We start from the raw sequence: 18,545 nt of genomic DNA on the forward strand, positions 1-18,545 counted from the left end.
GAATCTATCTGTACTTGTTGATTTGACCTCAAATCAAAGTGTGATGTTTTTTTAATCCACGGCAGGCATATTGGTGTTTCTGGGCACTTTGCTCCTGGCTGATGGAGCAATACGTGCCTCCAGAATTTTACACAGTCGATTACTGACCAACATCCTCAGAGCACCCATGCTGTTCTTCGATACCACGCCATCAGGAAGGGTGGTCAACCGCTTTGCAAAAGTGAGTCTGAAACTACAATATGGCCAAAAAGTCCACCACAAGAACTGTTTTTTATTAAATTATAATTCAAAGCCTTCCCAGAAGAGTGGAGGTTATTATAAAAGCAAAGGTAGGACTAAATCTGGAATGGGATGTTTAAAACATTTTTGGCCATACACTATAAATACCAACAGAAGTTTTAAATGCATACTTCAGAAGTTACCTGGCTAACCTTGGCCAGCAGCATATAATTAATAACTAGATGGCAACAACATCAGCCAGTTTTTCAATCCTTTGCCTCTAAGGTGATACTTGTATATGAAGCACATGGAGTATATAAGCATGTTTTACTCTCATTTAGGACATGCTTACAGTGGACGAGATGATCCCCATGTCTTTCCGTACTTGGACCCTCTGTCTGTTTGGCGTCCTTGGCACCTTATTTGTCATCTGTCTTGCCACTCCAATTTTCACAGCAGTCATTGTACCTCTTGCTGTGGTCTATTTCTTTGTGCAGGTAATATAATAACCTATTTACAGTAGAGTCCAAATTTGACAATGTTTCTAGTGTATGCCAAATAGATTTGACATTTAGCAAGGTTGATTTTTGTAACACTGGCCAAAATGTTACATTCACATATCTTCACAGCTTCTAAACGCCTTGAAGATTTGTGAAGATAATGCCAAAACTATGTGAAATAATTAGGCATTTCTCTTTTTATTTAATCTGACCAAGTATTTTTCTATAGATATTCCTGAATCAGGATAACAGTATGTTGGTATTAGCATGGCAGAATGTCTCTATGTTCTTCCATGTTGTTTTGTTTTGCAGAGGTTCTATGTGTCCACTTCAAGGCAGCTGAGGCGATTAGACTCTGTTTCCCGTTCTCCCATCTACTCCCATTTTGGTGAAACGGTATCTGGCCTTTCTGTCATTCGAGCTTATAGACATCAGGATCGCTTTCTGGAACACAACAAAGTCACTACTGATAACAACCTCAAGAGCAACTACCCTTGGATTGTTTCTAATAGGTCTTTACCTTTGAAATTTGTGTTATATTTACAATATTTATATGAAAATGGTTCCTCCATTTTCTAATCATCTTCTCTGAGTTCTATTTTTTGACTGTTGCATGTTGAATTTGAAATTGCAGATGGCTAGCCATCCGACTGGAGTTGCTGGGTAATCTGGTGGTGTTTTTCTCAGCATTGTTTGCTGTGATATCTCGAGATTCCCTGGACAGTGGGTTGGTTGGACTGTCAATCTCCTATGCCTTAAATGTGAGACCACCACTAATATAACATTTGTGAGAGCAATTTTCATGGTGCCCATTTGAAGTTACACTAGGCTAGACACATAAACATAGTTTTGGCAAAAAGATTTTTAGAATTGCAAATGGAAGTTTGCAACTGGAATTTACACAAATCCAGTGGGTAGACTTTAAATTAGCCTGCTATAAAGTGTGAACATTTTATCATAACTATGTATCATTTGTTTTTATTTTTATATTTTTGTCAAATATTTCAAGCATTTCATTGTAATCTCACATCCCAAAAAATATATATATATATTCTAATGCATGGATTTTGCTTACTATTTTTTTCTTTTCATTTATCTTTTGAGCGGGTACCAGTTGCTTAAGGGTGGGTGTTTGTTTATTCTTATTTCTTTGTGGGAATTCATCACAAAGATATCTTATTTTTTAAACTTCTCTCTTGAAAACCCTTTAGGTGACTCAGACACTGAACTGGCTTGTGAGAATGACTTCGGAGCTGGAGACGAACATCGTTGCAGTGGAAAGGGTCAGCGAATATACAGAGATTAAAAATGAGGTAGTATTTAAGTGGTTATCTTATTTACCACAGAAGTAAATATAGAAATTTTTAAAAATATACTGAGGCATTCATTCATTTTTTCATTCCTTGACTCTTAATTGACTTAATGACTCTTAATCTTTTTCTGCCCAAATCAGCTGTTTGCTGATTATTTAAATGTGATAAATTATGGTTACTTGCTGTGCTGTGATATTAATTCAGTTCAATTCAATTTTATTTGTATAGCACTTTTAGCAATGGACATTGTCTCAAAGCAGCTTTACAGAAATATATAAACACAGAAATTCCCTGGAATATTAAAACCTGGTACAGAATATCACTTATTTTCTGACTGTTTTATTGGTGTCTTTCATTCCCCTCATTTACTGTGTGTAAATACAAAGGCTATTAGTAGCATATATGCAAATATAGTAGAGCAATATGTATGATTGTACTGAATTGTTCTGTGTGATATTCTTTATTGCTGTCTAGAGACTCTAAGGAAAAGGGTCTAAAAATGTCTTGATATGGACTTACAAAATGATTTAGGCCTATTTTCTTTTTAATTTCTGTGTCCAGGCTCCATGGCTCACAGATAAATGTCCTCCAAAAGATTGGCCCACTGCAGGGAAGATTCGGTTTGAGGACTACAAGGTCCGATACCGACCGGAGCTGGAGCTTGTTCTTCATGGCATCACCTGCAACATTGAAAACACTGAAAAGGTAAAGCATGCTTAAGTTGAGGATTGTAACGATACACCAGTTGTTGGTGATACAGCAGTGTCGTATTTTTTTCCTCTTTTTAAAAAATGTTTGGAAATGCATGGAGGCACAAAAAGTATTTATGCATTATTTTTTATGGATGCACAAAAAGCACTGAATTAAACTATAGTCCTGAATTAATAATATATATTCTAGTCTGTGTGTGTGTGTGTGTGTGGGGGGGGGGGGTGTTCTTTTCAGTCACAACTATGGAATGATGCATGCTTTAGTTACTACTTCAGAAAGTAGGAGAAAGTAACTTTTGTGATCTGCAGGGTTAAACTGGACATTATAATGAACTATAGTACGTATAAAGTCCTGCAATTTATATTCAAATATAACACATCATTTGTTTTTGTATTCACATATAACACATCATCAGTTGTGTTGTTTGTTTATACTCGTTGTTCAGTGAGAATTTATAGAGGATCAATAATAAAGACACCAGTCTGAGAAACTAACATAGTGAATATGTCAAAACTGAGGTTTTTACAAGGTGTTTTTCATCAATATCTATTGCAAGCTCTTTTAAGATTTCTTTACCAGAAATCTTTAACAACAATTTTATTTTATTGTTTCATGAATTTTATTGTTTACACTTTAGTGTTTAGCATTTTACCACTTACACTCCAGATGTATTTTGAACAATACTACTCCTGAATTAAACAAATTTATTCTTCATTTGATTAAACACATGCAAGAAATGCCATGCCAGCAGAGGTTACAGTTTCCAGCATTCAGACACCCTAAACATTTCCAGTTTACATTCTTGGAATATAAACTCAAAACCATTCATTCACTGCAAAGTCTTGCCAAAGATTGTGGTTTTGTACATTTGGAACCTTGTAATACTACTGATGGTCTATGATGAGTTTGACCATCTATCTCGGTCTCTTGGTTTAACCTTTTGGATTTTCCTTTGGTACCATGATTATACATAACCTACTCATTATCTGACTACTGCTTGGTTACTGAAACTGATTTGGTTTGTGCTTTCCCTTTGTGTGCTAGTATTTTATATTAAAGTGCCTCAGCATATGGATCCTATCTCTCTTGCTGAGTCTAGTTTGTTACATGGGGGAAAAGTGTTAACATGCTGCAAAGTGTAATAGGGCTGTGTATTGCCTAGAACCTCACAATATGATACATATCACGATACATGGGTCATGATACGATATTATCATGATACATTGTGATACGATACATATTGCGAAATATTGAAATACTTTTTATTTGCATTGCACAATGTCACTGAACAGTGAACACACTGAAATGTATTAAGTGCATATAAAATGTAGATGCCACAAAAATCACACAAAAATTAAGTGCATTAAGTAAACATGAATAAAAATGAAAGTCAGTATGCTCTACTATGCTGTAGACAATACCATACTGTAGTCAACTCAAAAGTTGTTTTATATAGCGTGGCGTGAGTGTGAGATTGGCAACAGGTGTGTGTGATTAGAATTCCGAATAAGGTGAACGTGTGTGAGAAGTGTAGTCCTCTTCGGCCATGTTTGTAGTTTGTGGTGCATCCTGGGAAATGGAGTTGCTGGTTTGCTGTGATATGACATCAACTGGCAATTTTTCCATTTTCACTTTGTCTTCAACAATGTCGTATATTTTTTCAGAAATTACACATATAATTAAGCTTAAGGTAGGTCCTAAATAAATTCTATATAAAATTCATGTTATGTATTTATAATTTATAACTAATATATATTTAAAACCACTTGAGGCCTTGACCTCACTGTACTACATTTACATTTACATTTATTCATTTAGCAAATGCTTTTATACAAAGTCTTTTTGTAAAGGGAAATGAATACTCCTTCCAATATTGCCCTTATCCTGATACCCCTGATGTGAATTTGGGTGAGGATTCATTTGCAAGAGGATTAAAGGTTCATAATTTACATTGCAGCATCACCTCTTTTTCTCAGTGTCACAAACGACACACTCAAGGATCTGTTGATCCTAAACTCCTCCTTTCAAAGAGCCTACTCTGCTCTGATTTTTCAGATCTCCCAGTCTATTAGAGTAGTCTACTGCTTACAACGTGTGTCGGAAAGGAAACAACCATCACCGTATCTGAATTTCAGCTATGTAATAATGTCATTGTTTTTCGTTATCAATTTGAGCCCAAGTCCAATAGTGATACATCAGAAGATCAACCCGAACCACATTTGCAAGCACGGCAAGAACAGGACATGCAAATTGCCTTTGCTTTTGCAGTGCAGAAAATGCCTTCTAAGATATGGTGACAACAGAGACCTAACTCTCAGGGCAACTACAACTGTAGCGTTTGAGGTGGGCTCAAAGTACACGTTGTTCATGAACAGACAATGAAGACCAGAGGTGGTTTTTTTGTTACAAACCTACATAGGTTTGTGCAGGAAGTAAGTCTGGAATTACTAACGACTCTTTTCGGGCTGTTCAGAATTGGTTCTTTCTTTTGGGAGTCAATAACTCCATTTGTCGTGTACTTTGATTTTTTTAAACTTTGCAGACTTTTTACAATCACAAGCAGCTACATAACACACTACATGAAAGATGATATCTGAAAAAGCATAACAGGGGCGCTTTAATAAAGCTTGCAGCAAACAAAATGAAATTGCAGACCAAATATCCACAATAAGTCAGGCAGAGGTCAAAATACAGTGACGTTCAACAAGGCCAGTGAGTACTCCACTGACAGGTCTGATAAAGAAAACAAAGATTCAATTCAGAAAAAGCCAATCACATATAACAAGACTCAGAACTCTGGAAAGCACTGAGATTGGCAAGATTTAATATTTGGCAATGATACAATGAACTACTTAAATACTATAAAACCAGGATGTCTGGATGTTTCATCAAAATTGTGAACATTCTCCTGGTCTTAGGTATAGAACTGTTCTAAGTACATGTACAAAACACATACTTTATGTGGATTATTGTTACTTTTTTTATGTCCTGGTTGCTGCATCAACTATATAATTAAACTAATTATGTATATTTGTCAGATATGTTTTGAATCTGACACGGACAATTTCAGCAGCAACTGAGCAAAAGGTATGACAGTGCATGCTAGTGACTGATACTGTGACTAAAAAACACTGAATTGCTTGTGAGAGAAATATATCTGCCATGTGCAGTGTATCTTAATTGAGCTAATCCAGATATCAGGGTTAGGCGAGGGAGCACTCCAAATCACAATATGTAAAATAAAATATGAAGTGAAGACCAGGAGACATATCTAAAGTGTCATGTCTTCACAAATGTATGCAGATAATGAGTCTTTATTCTAACAAGCAGTTGAGAGAGAGGGATCATGGGGTCAAATAACCAAAGCACACAGCAGTCATTCCAGTTAAAATCATTATCATGAGAATTAATCAGTGCAAAAGTAGACTGTGTTATATGACTGTTTTACAGATTGGCATTGTTGGCCGAACAGGAGCAGGCAAGTCAAGCCTGACCAACTGTCTGTTCCGTATCATGGAGGCAGCTGAGGGACATATCATAATAGACGGAATCGACATCTCCACCCTGGGCCTCCACACTCTCAGGAGCCGATTAACAATTATTCCACAGGTAATTCATAAATTCCTTGTCCATGTACTGTAAAAAAAAAAAAATATATATATATATATATATATATATATATATATATATATATATATATATATATATATATTCCGTTACAAAGATCTTGAATAATCAGAATCTGATTTCTGCATTTACTAAAATAATAAAGTGGTCAAATAAACAGCAGACACAAATATTTTATATAGGATTAAAGCCACTACCGACGTCTGGATCTTACACCATGCAATTTGTTATTTAGAGAATGTATTTTGTTAATCTGATATCTTCTGTTCTTCTAATTTTGTGCATGTGTTCAAACATAACCAAACGTCTCAGATGCTGTAAACACCATAGATGTACAGTATCTCACAAAAGTGAGTACACCCCTCACATTTTTGTAAATATTTGATTATATCTTTTCATGTGACAACACTGAAGAAATGACACTTTGCTACAATGTAAAGTAATGAGTGTACAGCTTGTATAACAGTGTAAATTTGCTGTCCCCTCAAAATAACTCAACACACAGCCATTAATGTCAAAACCACTGGCAACAAAAGTGAGTACACTTCTAAGTGAAAATGTCCAAATTGGGCCCAAAGTGTCGATATTTTGTGTGGCCACCATTATTTTCCAGCACTGCCTTAACCCTCTTGGGCATGGAGTTCACCAGAGCTTCACAGGTTGCCACTGGAGTCCTTTTCCACTCCTCCATGACGACATCACGGAGCTGATGGATGTTAGAGACCTTGTGCTCCTCCACCTTCCGTTTGAGGATGCCCCACAGATGCTCAATAGGGTTTAGGTCTGGAGACATGCTTGGCCAGTCCATCACCTTCACCCTCAGCTTCTTTAGCAAGTCAACTTCTTTGGTCGACCTTGACGAGGCCTGTTCTAAGTGGAACCTGTCCTGTTAAACCGCTGTATGGTCTTGGCCACCGTGCTGCAGCTCAGTGTCAGGGTCTTGGCAATCTTCTAATAGCCTAGGTCATTTTTATGTAGAGCAAAATTTCTTTTTTTAAGATCCTCAGAACATTCTTTGCAATAAGGTGCCATGTTGAACTTCCAGTGACCAGTATGAGGGAGTGTGAGAGCGATGACACCAAATTTAACACACCTGCTCCCCATTCACACCTGAGACCTTGCAACACTAACAAGTCACATGACACCGGGGAGGAAAAATGGTTAATTGGGCACAATTTGGACATTTTCACTTAGGGGTGTACTCACTTTTGTTGCCAGCGGTTTAGACATTAATGGCTGTGTGTTGAGTTATTTTGAGGGGACAGTAAATTTACACTGTGATACAGGCTGTACACTCACTACTTTACACTGTAGCAAAGTGTCATTTCTTCAGTGTTGTCACATGAAAAGATATAATCAAATATTTACAAAAATGTGAGGGGTGTACTCACTTTTGTGAGATACTGTAATCCAGAACCACACTTGCAAAATTGCAATGTTTTATTTTAAAACAAAATCCTAAATCAATACACACTCCTAATGAAGGTTTAGTTGTTAAGACTCTAGTCTACTTTGCCAGTGAAGTTAAGAATGTTCAGAAAAGCACACCAATAATGACTTGTTTGATGGGTTTATTAGCAAGTTGCAATGTAACTCTAGAGGTGCTTAGATCATGTATTTAAAAAAATATTAAAGACATTCAAGAGTATATTGTCAAATGCACAGGAAACAGTCTGATGGCACAGTACAATGAAATTCGTACTCTACAAATACTCCCGGCAACCTCTGACACAATTTAAACGGGACATAAAGAAAATACTAGGGATGCACCGAAATACAAATTCTTGGCCGACGCCAAAACCAAATATAATGAAAAGCTTGGCCGAAAGCCGAAGGCCGAAACGGAACACGTTTTTTTTTTTTTTTTTTAACATTTTTTCCATTTATTTGGACATTTTTTTCACCACTGCGTAAATTTAATAATCAAAATGTGCTTTTTACTATTTTGTTTTGCTTTTCAAAGAAAAAAATCAATTACAAAAACTACAATTTCAAAATATTTATTAACACCGAACCTTTGTTTTCATTCCAGCAGGCATAGGCTACCAACAAGGCACAATATAACTTTAAATAAATAAATGAGTAAAATAAAAATATTTGGATGTGGTCATCTTTGAGCCTCATTGAATAGCCTATGTTAGGCCTATAACGGACTGCTGAAACAGTGGAACACTCTGAAGCCTACGACTAAAAAGTGCATTAAAAAGTGCATTGACAAGAGTGCAAAAAATGGTTCTGTTCGGTTATATACGGCTGATTATATTGGGGATATATACCGCTCTCTTCCCTGTACACCTCGCGGAGTATTATAGTAGATATAGTAGAGTTAGATACGTTGTTAATGTTATGTTCCCTTAAATAAATACGTCTTTACCTGCTTCTGTACTCTACTCCCTTACGTCTCGCGACGTGACAGAATACTCCAGAACAGAAACAAAACAAACGCACATGTCCACAGTAAGCAATGTCACGGTTGTCAACATCTCAAGAGCATGCGCTCGTGCAAGTTGCACGTGCCCCCTCACGCTCCAAGCGCATTGCCGGAAGTGGAGGTCGTGAAATTCGCGCATCTCACTCTGGTTGCTAGGCTATTTGGCGCGTCATCGAACACGTCATTGTTTGGTCAAATTTATTCTGCCTTTTCACTTATTCGGCCAAACACCGAAAATGCTTTTTTTGCTATTTTCGGTCGAATAATTTCGGTTGCTGAACATTCGGTGCATCCCTAGAAAATACATAAACATAAATTAAAATACAATTTAAAAAATACACAAGTGCCTGTAAACATTTTTGGATGAATGTATTCAAGTATGCTTTGCAGTTTCTGATTTATTTATTTATTTACATTCATATGGAATTTAAGTAATTGACATGGATGCTAAGAATGATTAGCATTACTGTAGTATAATTCATGGAAGTTGTTTAATTAAATGCATAGACTAAAAGGCATATATTTAAAGGAGATACCAGAAGACTACAGTGGACTACAGAATAAAATGCATTAGAACATCACATCAATGATTAATTGCCTCACTGCAGGAGATCATATGAATGCTGGTGGATTCATCCCTGTGTGTGATTTTTAACCAAGTAACTATCACTGTTAAGTTTCCAAGCTTTGACACCGCTTTTCCAAGCTTTTTATTCATTTGGCAGAAACTTTACGCCAGAGCAACCTATGAGTGAGGCAGAATACATTGAGTGAAAATTATTTTTGGAAAAGTATTCATTAACAAGTCCTCTAGAACTTAATATGCACTAACTATGACCAGAAGCAAATGTACTATCTTTTTAAAAGAATTTGTAAGTGAGAAGTCTTCACTGACCTTCTCAGCCTGTTGCCACTGCAATCCCCATCAACCACAGTGAAATTAATTAATTAAGTAAGTAAGTAATGTAAATTTGCATTGGCAGGACCCTGTGTTGTTCTCTGGAACTCTACGGATGAATCTAGACCCTTTTGAGGCGTTTAGTGATGAGGAGATATGGAACGTTTTAGAACTGGCTCACCTGAAGGATCATGTGGTGACTCTGGCAGCAGGGTTGCAGCATGAAGTCGCAGAAGGAGGAGAGAATCTCAGGTAGGGTTAAACCTGACCATTTGAATGAGGGATGTAGTGTGCATGCCTCATCATACAGTATATCTGTATCTGTTTAGTACTCCAAATATATGTATTTGGATTTAAACCTGAAGTGAACTAGATTTTTCAATTAAATATGAACCAAGTTATCCTTCCTTGGACCACTTTTGGTAGGTAGTAACCACTGAATACCGGGAACACCTCAAAAAGCCTAATGTTTTTGAGATTCTCTGACCCAGTCTTCTAACCATCACAATTTGGTGCTTGTCAAAGTCTCTCAGATCCTTACGCTCGCCCAATGTTCCTGCTTTCAACACATCAACTTCAAGAACTGACTGTTCACTTGCTGCTTAATATATCCCATCCCTTGGCACTGTAATGAGATAATCAATGCTATTGACTTTACCTGTCAGTGGTTTTAATGTTATGGCTGATCGGTGTGTGTATTTTTCAGTGCACAGCAATTACTATTTTTGTGTGTATGTGTGTGTGTGTGTGTGTGTGTGTGTGTGTGTGTGTGTGTATATATATATATATATATATACATATAATATATATAATGTATATATATACATATATACACATATATACAAACACACACTCACTCACATAAAAATCATATCAAATAATTGCTGTGCACTGAAAAATACACACCGATCAGTGTTCTGCCTTAGGTAATCATCAATTACTGTCAATCACAAGAGCATGGCATTTCAGACACAATGAAAGAATTCAGTTACCTTACAGAAGTAAAAACAAACAAACAAAACAATAAGGACTTCTGTAGGCTGTACAATTTCTCATCCAAAAGATGAGAGGTCTAAGTATGTGAATCATTTCATTAAGGTCATGTCAGATGAATGTCTTCTAAACTGAGAGCTGTAAAAGTATGTGGAGCAATTACTGTATATTCTATGCACTTGGAGCACATGACCAGTAGTTAGAGACTGAGCATATCTCCACAGTGCAAATCTGTGCAAATCTGTGCAACTCTGTAATTTTGTAATCCCACTGCCTATTGTAACTTTCAAATCCCACCGCCTACACACATCAGCGGAGGCATGATCTATTTAAGGCTGGAAGGCTTAGGCTAATTAATTAGCATGTTCAGATGGCAAATTATCTTTTCAGAATCAGGAACATACAGATATGTGGAAACACTGATAAAACTGATGAGGTGAGGACTATGACTACACAGTTGTCCCCTCATCAGGAATTCATATACTTGTTAATATCCCTTCATTTGTAATAATGAACTTAATTGGCTAACTAGCTTGCCATAGATCATTACATTTTCTTAGCTACTAATTTTTAGCCTGGTCCATTAGGTTTCCCATCGGACTGGGCAGGGAACTTGATGGATTTATCATTCCTTAACTCTTGCATCTAAAAGAGCATGCCTCTTGCAATGATTAAAAAAGTAGCAGGGTCTTCAGATGTAATACATTTCTTCTGAGGAAGAATTATTTGGGCATTTCGATTTGATCAGCGGTACAGAGTCTGTATGTATCCCAATATAAATGAAACTGCATTAAACAAACTGTGATGCAATATACTGTAGTTATGTCTATTAAGATATTTTGGTTTGGAGCTGAGTGGCCCATGTCATTTATGGATTTAAGGTATTACTGTTGAAATGTTGTATAAAGGTCTCCGAACTTAATGTAAATTAAAGGAATATCCGATTTGTGGATTGATTATTACCCAGGACCGATGAATTAAAAGTTAAAAGCTGAATGCTAGCCTTCTTTTATGCTCTCTTTTCCATGTGCTATATATGAGGGGAAAAATGCTTTTGTACCAGAAGTGAAAAAGCATCCAGAGGATGGGACAGTGCAGCACTGTGATGAATCTACTGTACTTGTCTAGTGGGCTAGCTACTGCATTTATGATTTGTCCACATCCTGGTCTGGAATAATATTGGAGGGATGATTTTTTGATGATGGTAGAGCATGGTGTCCATCACATCAGTTCATAGGTGTTCAATTGGGCTGAGATCTTGGGACCCATATCACACCAGTGACTGGTGGCCATAGCATGTGATTTATGTCCTTTCAATCAATGAGCCCATGGGTCCTGTGGATATGGGCTGGAGTCACCTACTCCCACCAGGACAGAAATGTTGGAATAAAGCAGATCAGACAGAATAACTTTTATATTGATTTGCATTGATCCTGCTCTCTAATGGGAACCCATGTCAGAAAAATGACATAGCAGAGACTACTATGTTTTATCTTTAATTCATAACCTGTCTGAATATGTGCACACTCTGACACTCTGTGGATAGCTAATGAGATTGTAACCTTCAAGGCTCTGTGTCTAGACAAGTACATAATAAGTATCAGACGCTGTGTCAGTATCAGAGAACTTTTCATCACATTGCCTTTAGTCATTTGAATCATTTTTCATTGATCTCCCACTCAACAGTAATGCACTGAATTGTTAAAAACCAGATGTTAGAAGTGGAAGTGGATCATTATTTTCAGTTGGAGTCAGCAGTGTTATGTATCATTCATGTTGTACGGAATTATATATAAAACATGCATAGCTTCATCAAAGGTTATTACATAAAAAGTAGTGTCAAACAGATTAATTAACCTAACCATTAAATGTATGTTGTCACATTGTAAAAAAAGCCATAAACGGCATTTGTGGAATATTTTCATTTTATATTTCCATAGACTAAAGTCATTCTGTCATGGTCAAATTTTGCAACACTTGGAGAAAAATTAGGACATAAAACAGCTGTTCAGATTGGTGTCTTGGATATGTCCATTTTACTTTAATTTTGCAAGTCTTGAATTAATTTGTTTACAATATGTTTTTATTCATTTTGTGGGCTTTTAACTTGTTATATCCAATCTCAGGACATGGGCTTTTCTATACTACCTAGAAATTTAAAGTGCAGTTTAAAGTGCAGGAAGAACTCTCCTCGTTTCATACTAAGAATGTATATTTCTAAGAATGGATCATTCTCACCTGCCTAAAGACGATTTATTTGGAAGCCTCTTCCCCAGGGGAAATCAAACACCACTTTAGGGGTCTGAGTCACTGAGTCCCTCTACCTGTCATGTGTATATATGAATTTATAATGTATGTTTTTAATATATTTTTGTTGCATTTTTGTCCCTCATGCTTACTATTCAATACTATTTATTAGTTTATTAATATAATTATTCATTTACTTAAATTGTTAAATGAAATTGACATGGACAGAATGTACCTACTTACTCCTAAATGTGGGAGGATAACTCATATGTCTATTGAAAAGTCACTATTAGATTTAAAAAATTTGTGTTTTATTTATTTTTTTACAGTGTGGGCCAGAGGCAGCTGCTGTGTCTGGCTAGGGCTTTGCTACGGAAGTCAAAGATCCTGATCCTGGATGAGGCCACTGCTGCTGTTGATTTAGAGACCGATGAACTGATTCAGAGCACCATCAACCGAGAGTTCTCCCAATGCACGGTTCTCACCATCGCTCACCGCATTCACACCATCCTGAACAGCACACGGTAAAATCTAACAGTGGAAATGGTTAAAAGAAATGAGTACTGACTACTCAAATATATTCAACGGTCATATTCACTTATCTGAATTAAGTCACAAGAAATCTTTTGTCATTTGCGTGTGAAATTTTATGTAAGCACAATTCATGTGACACAAGTTTTAGATACTCACATAACAATAGTTCAAACCCAGAACAAACCTTCTTATTTAAATTTTCTTCCAAAACACACACACACTTCACACATAAAATACAAATAGTCAACAATATAGGTCAGAGTTATTCAACAGAGATGTCACGTTTCTTAAAAAGGTCAAGTTTCTTAAAATTCCTTCCTTATTATGGTCTGAATGAGTTCTGAAAAAGGCTGCTAATCATATAAATAAGACCATCACATACGGCTGCTTTATTTTGGTGCAGGGCATGGTACTGCACCTGGTAGTGTTGCAGTATCACAGCTCCAGGATTAAGGTTTCCTCTGGGTCCTCAGGTTTCCTCCCACCTCCCAAAAACATGCCGGTGGGTGGACTGATAAAGACAAATTGCTCCTACAGTATGTGGACTTGGCTGTATTTCTACCTCACAACCAGTGTTCCTGGGATAGATCCATGAGGCCCTGATAGGGATAAAGCAGTTAATGAAAGGGAGTGAGTGAGTGAGCATTTTAAAATGGAATTATTTCTTTCTTTAAACTTAGCTTTGTGAATTTTATGTAGGTGTAAACAAAAGAATATGTTAAGTGAACTTAAATGTTTATAAGTTACCTGTACTCAAAGCAATAGATTTTTATACTTAAATAATTTAATGCAATCAATTTCCTTAATTAAACTTAAACTAATTAAGGATTAGTAAACTTAATCTGTCAGGTTTTACTATGTAGTAATAGTTTGCTAGTTTCTGTCAACTTGGGATAGCTACTTTGACTCGTAAATTGATTTAAAAAAAGAAAGGTTTCAAAGTTATAAAAAGCTAAATTTTGGATGTTTTATTTCACCTTGTAACTCTCAGGATAAAACTGTCTGCACATAAATTTGATTATGTAGTTGATGTGTGGTGAGAATACAGCTTGGTTGGGATACCAGTCCATTGCAACACACACACACATTCACACATTTATTCAAACCTAGGGGCAATTTAGCACAGCCAATCCACCTATTCTCATGTTTTTGGTGGGAGGAAACCAGAGAACCCAGAGGAATACTGTGTATTCTGTGAAAGAATACACAGACAGTAACCCAAGCACAGGGTCAAACTGGGCACTTTGAAGCTACGAAGTAGCAATGTTACCTTCTGCACCACCTTCCAGCCTCTGTGTTATAATTCAGTCCCTTCAGGATTTTGCAATCGCAGAAATTAACGCAAAATAAAGGAAACTCCATAATATTTGCAGGAGCTTGCAATTTTTCTAAATTATAGCAGATTTTCTGTCGATTTGGTCCAAGGAGCATCATGTGACGTCATTGCAATGCCCATTCAGCCAAAGTGCCCTTCGATTCACTTGACTCGAACATGAGTACAGCTAAACGGTCTCATTTACCAACAAACATCACATCAAAAGACCGTGCAAAACAATTTCATGCAATTGCAGTTTCCAATTCAAGTAGGTTTCCACAAAAATGCACAAAGTACACTGCAGATTTAGAAAAAAAAGCCGCAGCAAATTCAAGCATTTTGGCTGCAACAATCACAAAAAACTCCACGAAATCCTGTATGAATTGATAATTGCAAATTAATTTAAAAGATAAATTTCTTGTTTTTGATTGGCATATTTTAAAAATCATCTTAAGAAAAAAAAACATTTTAAGATGGGTAATTTAAAACATAAAATAAGGGGGGTGTTTAAACCTCCATGCTGAGTGGGATGAGGTAATTCTCTGGGAAGTGCATACAGAGTTTTACACTGTGACACTCAGGCCTTAATTTAAGATCCAAAATCAAAAGTGCAATGGAGCATACCAGGGCAGCCCTTGAGAGGTCTGAGTGTGCGCATTGTGAACGCCTTACAATTAGGCATCTCCACTTGTGGCTAGCTCTCTTCGTGGCCGAAGGGATTTGGGTTTCAAAGTCTTGCATATCTGGGCTGGCCGCTGCATATAAAGAGCAGTTTGAAGTGATTACTAAGGCTTGATGAGCTTTTTTCTCTCCAGTGAAAATGAATCTCCCTCACACTGCAGAAAGCTCCCCTTTTTTCCAGAAGTGAAAGACAAAATATCACGCTTCTTGGGACAACCATACATGCCATATTTATAACTCCGTGATGCCAGATTATTTGCCCATCGTGGGGAATGAACGGCACGGCTATTTAGCTATGCTGAAGGTGAAGGAGGTGCTTGCTAGGGACATAAGGTTGTTAGGGCAGTTAGCCCCCAGTACTATTGTAGGGCCCCCCCTAGCCAAGGCTGTCCCAAGTTTTCAGTGTGCTCTGGTCAACAAGCTGTCACTGAGCAACGAAAATCTGATCTTTTCCCTCCAATAGAATGTGGAAAAGTTAGCGTCACTAAAAGACTATCTGGCAGCATAGAAACTACTGCCGATTGTGTCTCCATGGGTTCTGTCTACCGTCTTCTTCTTTTTGTATCGAGGTTCCAATTCATATTAGTTTCGACCTGTAACCAGCGGTCTCGATAGTCCTGTCTGTCGCGTCACACAGGTCACGCACCATGCAGGAATGTGGAATGAATCAATTGGCCAGGAAGCAGTCCCCATCTGGCCATATTCTCCCTGCAGTGGCCGACTTGTGTTCTTAAAACACTCTCTACCGTAGAAAAGGGTTACTGGGTCTAGTTCAGAGCTTGACCTCCCCAGTTCAGAAGTGTGCTCACCACAGTACTCAACACAGAGCAGAGCATGAGGTTAGTGCAGGAAGTAAGATCCCATAGAAAATGTACCTCATTCCTTGAGGGAGGGAGGTTTATACAGCCATTATTTCCTGGTCCGCAGAAAAGATGGGAGTATGCGGCCAATTTTAGATCTGCATCATCTGAACCGTACTCTTCAGACATACAGGTTCAAGATGCCGATGCTCAAACTTATCATTCCACAGATTCAGTTTGAGGACTGGTTTGTGACAATAGATCTAAAAGACACATATTTCCACATAGAAATATCACCCAGTCACAGGAAGTTCCTGAGGTTTGCGTTTGGAGGCAATACATACCAATATTGGGTTCTTCCCTTCAGGCTAGCTTTGTCCCCTCGCACCTTCACAAAGTGCATGGATGCCATTCTGGCTCCATTGTGACTCTAGGGCATCCGTATACTAAACTACCTGGATGACTGATTAATTCTAGCATGATCCAGGGGACTGGCAATTCAACATCGACATGTTGTTCTTGCCCACATGAAGAGCTTGGGGCTCAGGTTGAACCTTGAGAAAAGTATGCTTTCTCCAGTGCAGCGGACTTTTCTACAGGTTATAAGGATTCTACTACGATGAGGGCATTTCTTTTCCCAACATGCGTAGGGTCAATCCTGTCAACATTGAAAGCTGGATCTGGGCATCCCCTCCAGTCTCTGAGACACTGTTCGGGCTTATGGCAGTAGCAGCCAACGTCATACCACTGGGGCCCATTGCACAGGAGACCATGTCAGTTGTGGCTGAAAAGTCGGCCCTCATCTGGAGTAGCATATAAATATATGGTATTTATATATATATATATATATATATATATATATATATATATATATATATATATATATATATATATATATATATATATATAGTAATGCAGGCCATGTTTCTAGCACTGGAATTCTTTCTTCCTCAGTTGAGAGGTCACCATGTGTTAGTTGTGACAGAGAACACAATGGTGGTGTCATATATCAACCATAGGGAGGATATGTGTAACCCAGATGTTTTTGCATACACTAAATGTTGCTACCATGGTTAGTTTGTATCTTAAAGAACATCTTGAAGGAACAGATCAAGCTGTAATCAGTATTCTAATCTTGGCTGCTAGCATGTCAACATAATCTCTTTCTCTTGTTTTCCACAGGGTGATGGTTCTGGATGCTGGGAAAATAGTGGAGTTTGATTCCCCAGCTGTACTATTTGAGAAGAAGGGCCACTTTCATGCCCTGGCCAGAGAAGCTGGAATCTCAGCGATACAGTACTCAGTGCTGTGAACTTTATAGCCTGAATTGGACATTGCACTTGACTTGGAAGTGAGAAGGTGCAGCTTTAATGTAACTGTCCTTGTGTGGATGTTTACAATATAGACAGCAAAGTTCATGTTTGCCTCTTTGTGTGTAAGATCTGTGTGTGTTAATGTGCATGTTTATGTGTTTCCTTTTGCATAGACTGTAAACAGGGTAGGCTATATGTATGCAAGTAATGCTACTTGTGTGGTGCTACAGCGGAATGTGCCCATACATGTATAAACTGCAAAAATGCATTCATCTCAATATTTTTTTTTCAATATCTACATTATTTATAAATTGTTCCTCTTTTTTGATAAGCCATTACTTCAATAAATTGTTTAAATTTAGTCAATTAAACAAAATTTCCTTTTAATAAATCGCATCTATGTTCTTTCCTTTTTTTAACCATTATTCTTGATAGTGATCTTTGCAGTATTCATTCCTTACAAGTGTTCATAGTATTCTGTTAAAGATGTAACCAAACACATTATTCAGAATGAACAGATACTGTTTCTAAACAAATGCAAATACAGATTTTTTTTTAAAAAAAGCTAGTTTAAAAGGTTCACCGAGCACGAGACCAGAGGTGCACATCAGGACTGAGATCTGCGGGTTGCAGCAAAAATGCTTCACATGAGTTTTTTACATTCATGTGTGCAAAAGGGAGCTGTCAGATATGAAGCTTGCAGGAAAGGACCCTATCCATTAACATAAACATGCAGAATTCCTGTGTATTTAAAGCATTCATTCATCTTTAGTAGCTGATTTCTACATGACCATTTCTCCATCTCCTTAGCATTGCTGCTTTATACCAGTCCTATTTGCTTTGATATGAATACAACCTGATACCTCCACTGCTATGTGGTGTGTAAGTCTTACATATAGATTAGCATTCATTCTTCTTTATAAATTCAATCATTAATATAAGTGCAACTGAGTCCAGGTGATC

The 18,545-nt window shown here is 37.3% G+C and overlaps 1 protein-coding gene across 3 annotated transcripts in view; it reads left to right on the top strand.

Moving 5' to 3' along the window:
• The window catches only part of abcc2 (ATP-binding cassette, sub-family C (CFTR/MRP), member 2), a 58,272-nt gene extending 40,299 nt beyond the window's left edge, over positions 1 to 17,973 (top strand). For all 3 annotated transcript variants that reach the window (XM_053677564.1, XM_053677563.1, XM_017461632.3), the window contains exons 23-32: positions 66 to 220; positions 561 to 716; positions 1,032 to 1,231; positions 1,354 to 1,480; positions 1,931 to 2,032; positions 2,594 to 2,737; positions 6,194 to 6,352; positions 9,785 to 9,951; positions 13,269 to 13,463; positions 17,452 to 17,973. In XM_053677564.1, coding sequence (XP_053533539.1) covers positions 66 to 220; positions 561 to 716; positions 1,032 to 1,231; positions 1,354 to 1,480; positions 1,931 to 2,032; positions 2,594 to 2,737; positions 6,194 to 6,352; positions 9,785 to 9,951; positions 13,269 to 13,463; positions 17,452 to 17,581 — 1,535 coding nt within the window. In that variant the 3' untranslated portion in view covers positions 17,582 to 17,973. The remainder of the gene's footprint in view (positions 1 to 65; positions 221 to 560; positions 717 to 1,031; positions 1,232 to 1,353; positions 1,481 to 1,930; positions 2,033 to 2,593; positions 2,738 to 6,193; positions 6,353 to 9,784; positions 9,952 to 13,268; positions 13,464 to 17,451) is intronic.
• Positions 17,974 to 18,545: the final 572 nt, after the last annotated feature.

This window comes from Ictalurus punctatus, chromosome 29, assembly GCF_001660625.3.
Source record: "Ictalurus punctatus breed USDA103 chromosome 29, Coco_2.0, whole genome shotgun sequence".
Taxonomy (NCBI): domain Eukaryota; kingdom Metazoa; phylum Chordata; class Actinopteri; order Siluriformes; family Ictaluridae; genus Ictalurus; species Ictalurus punctatus.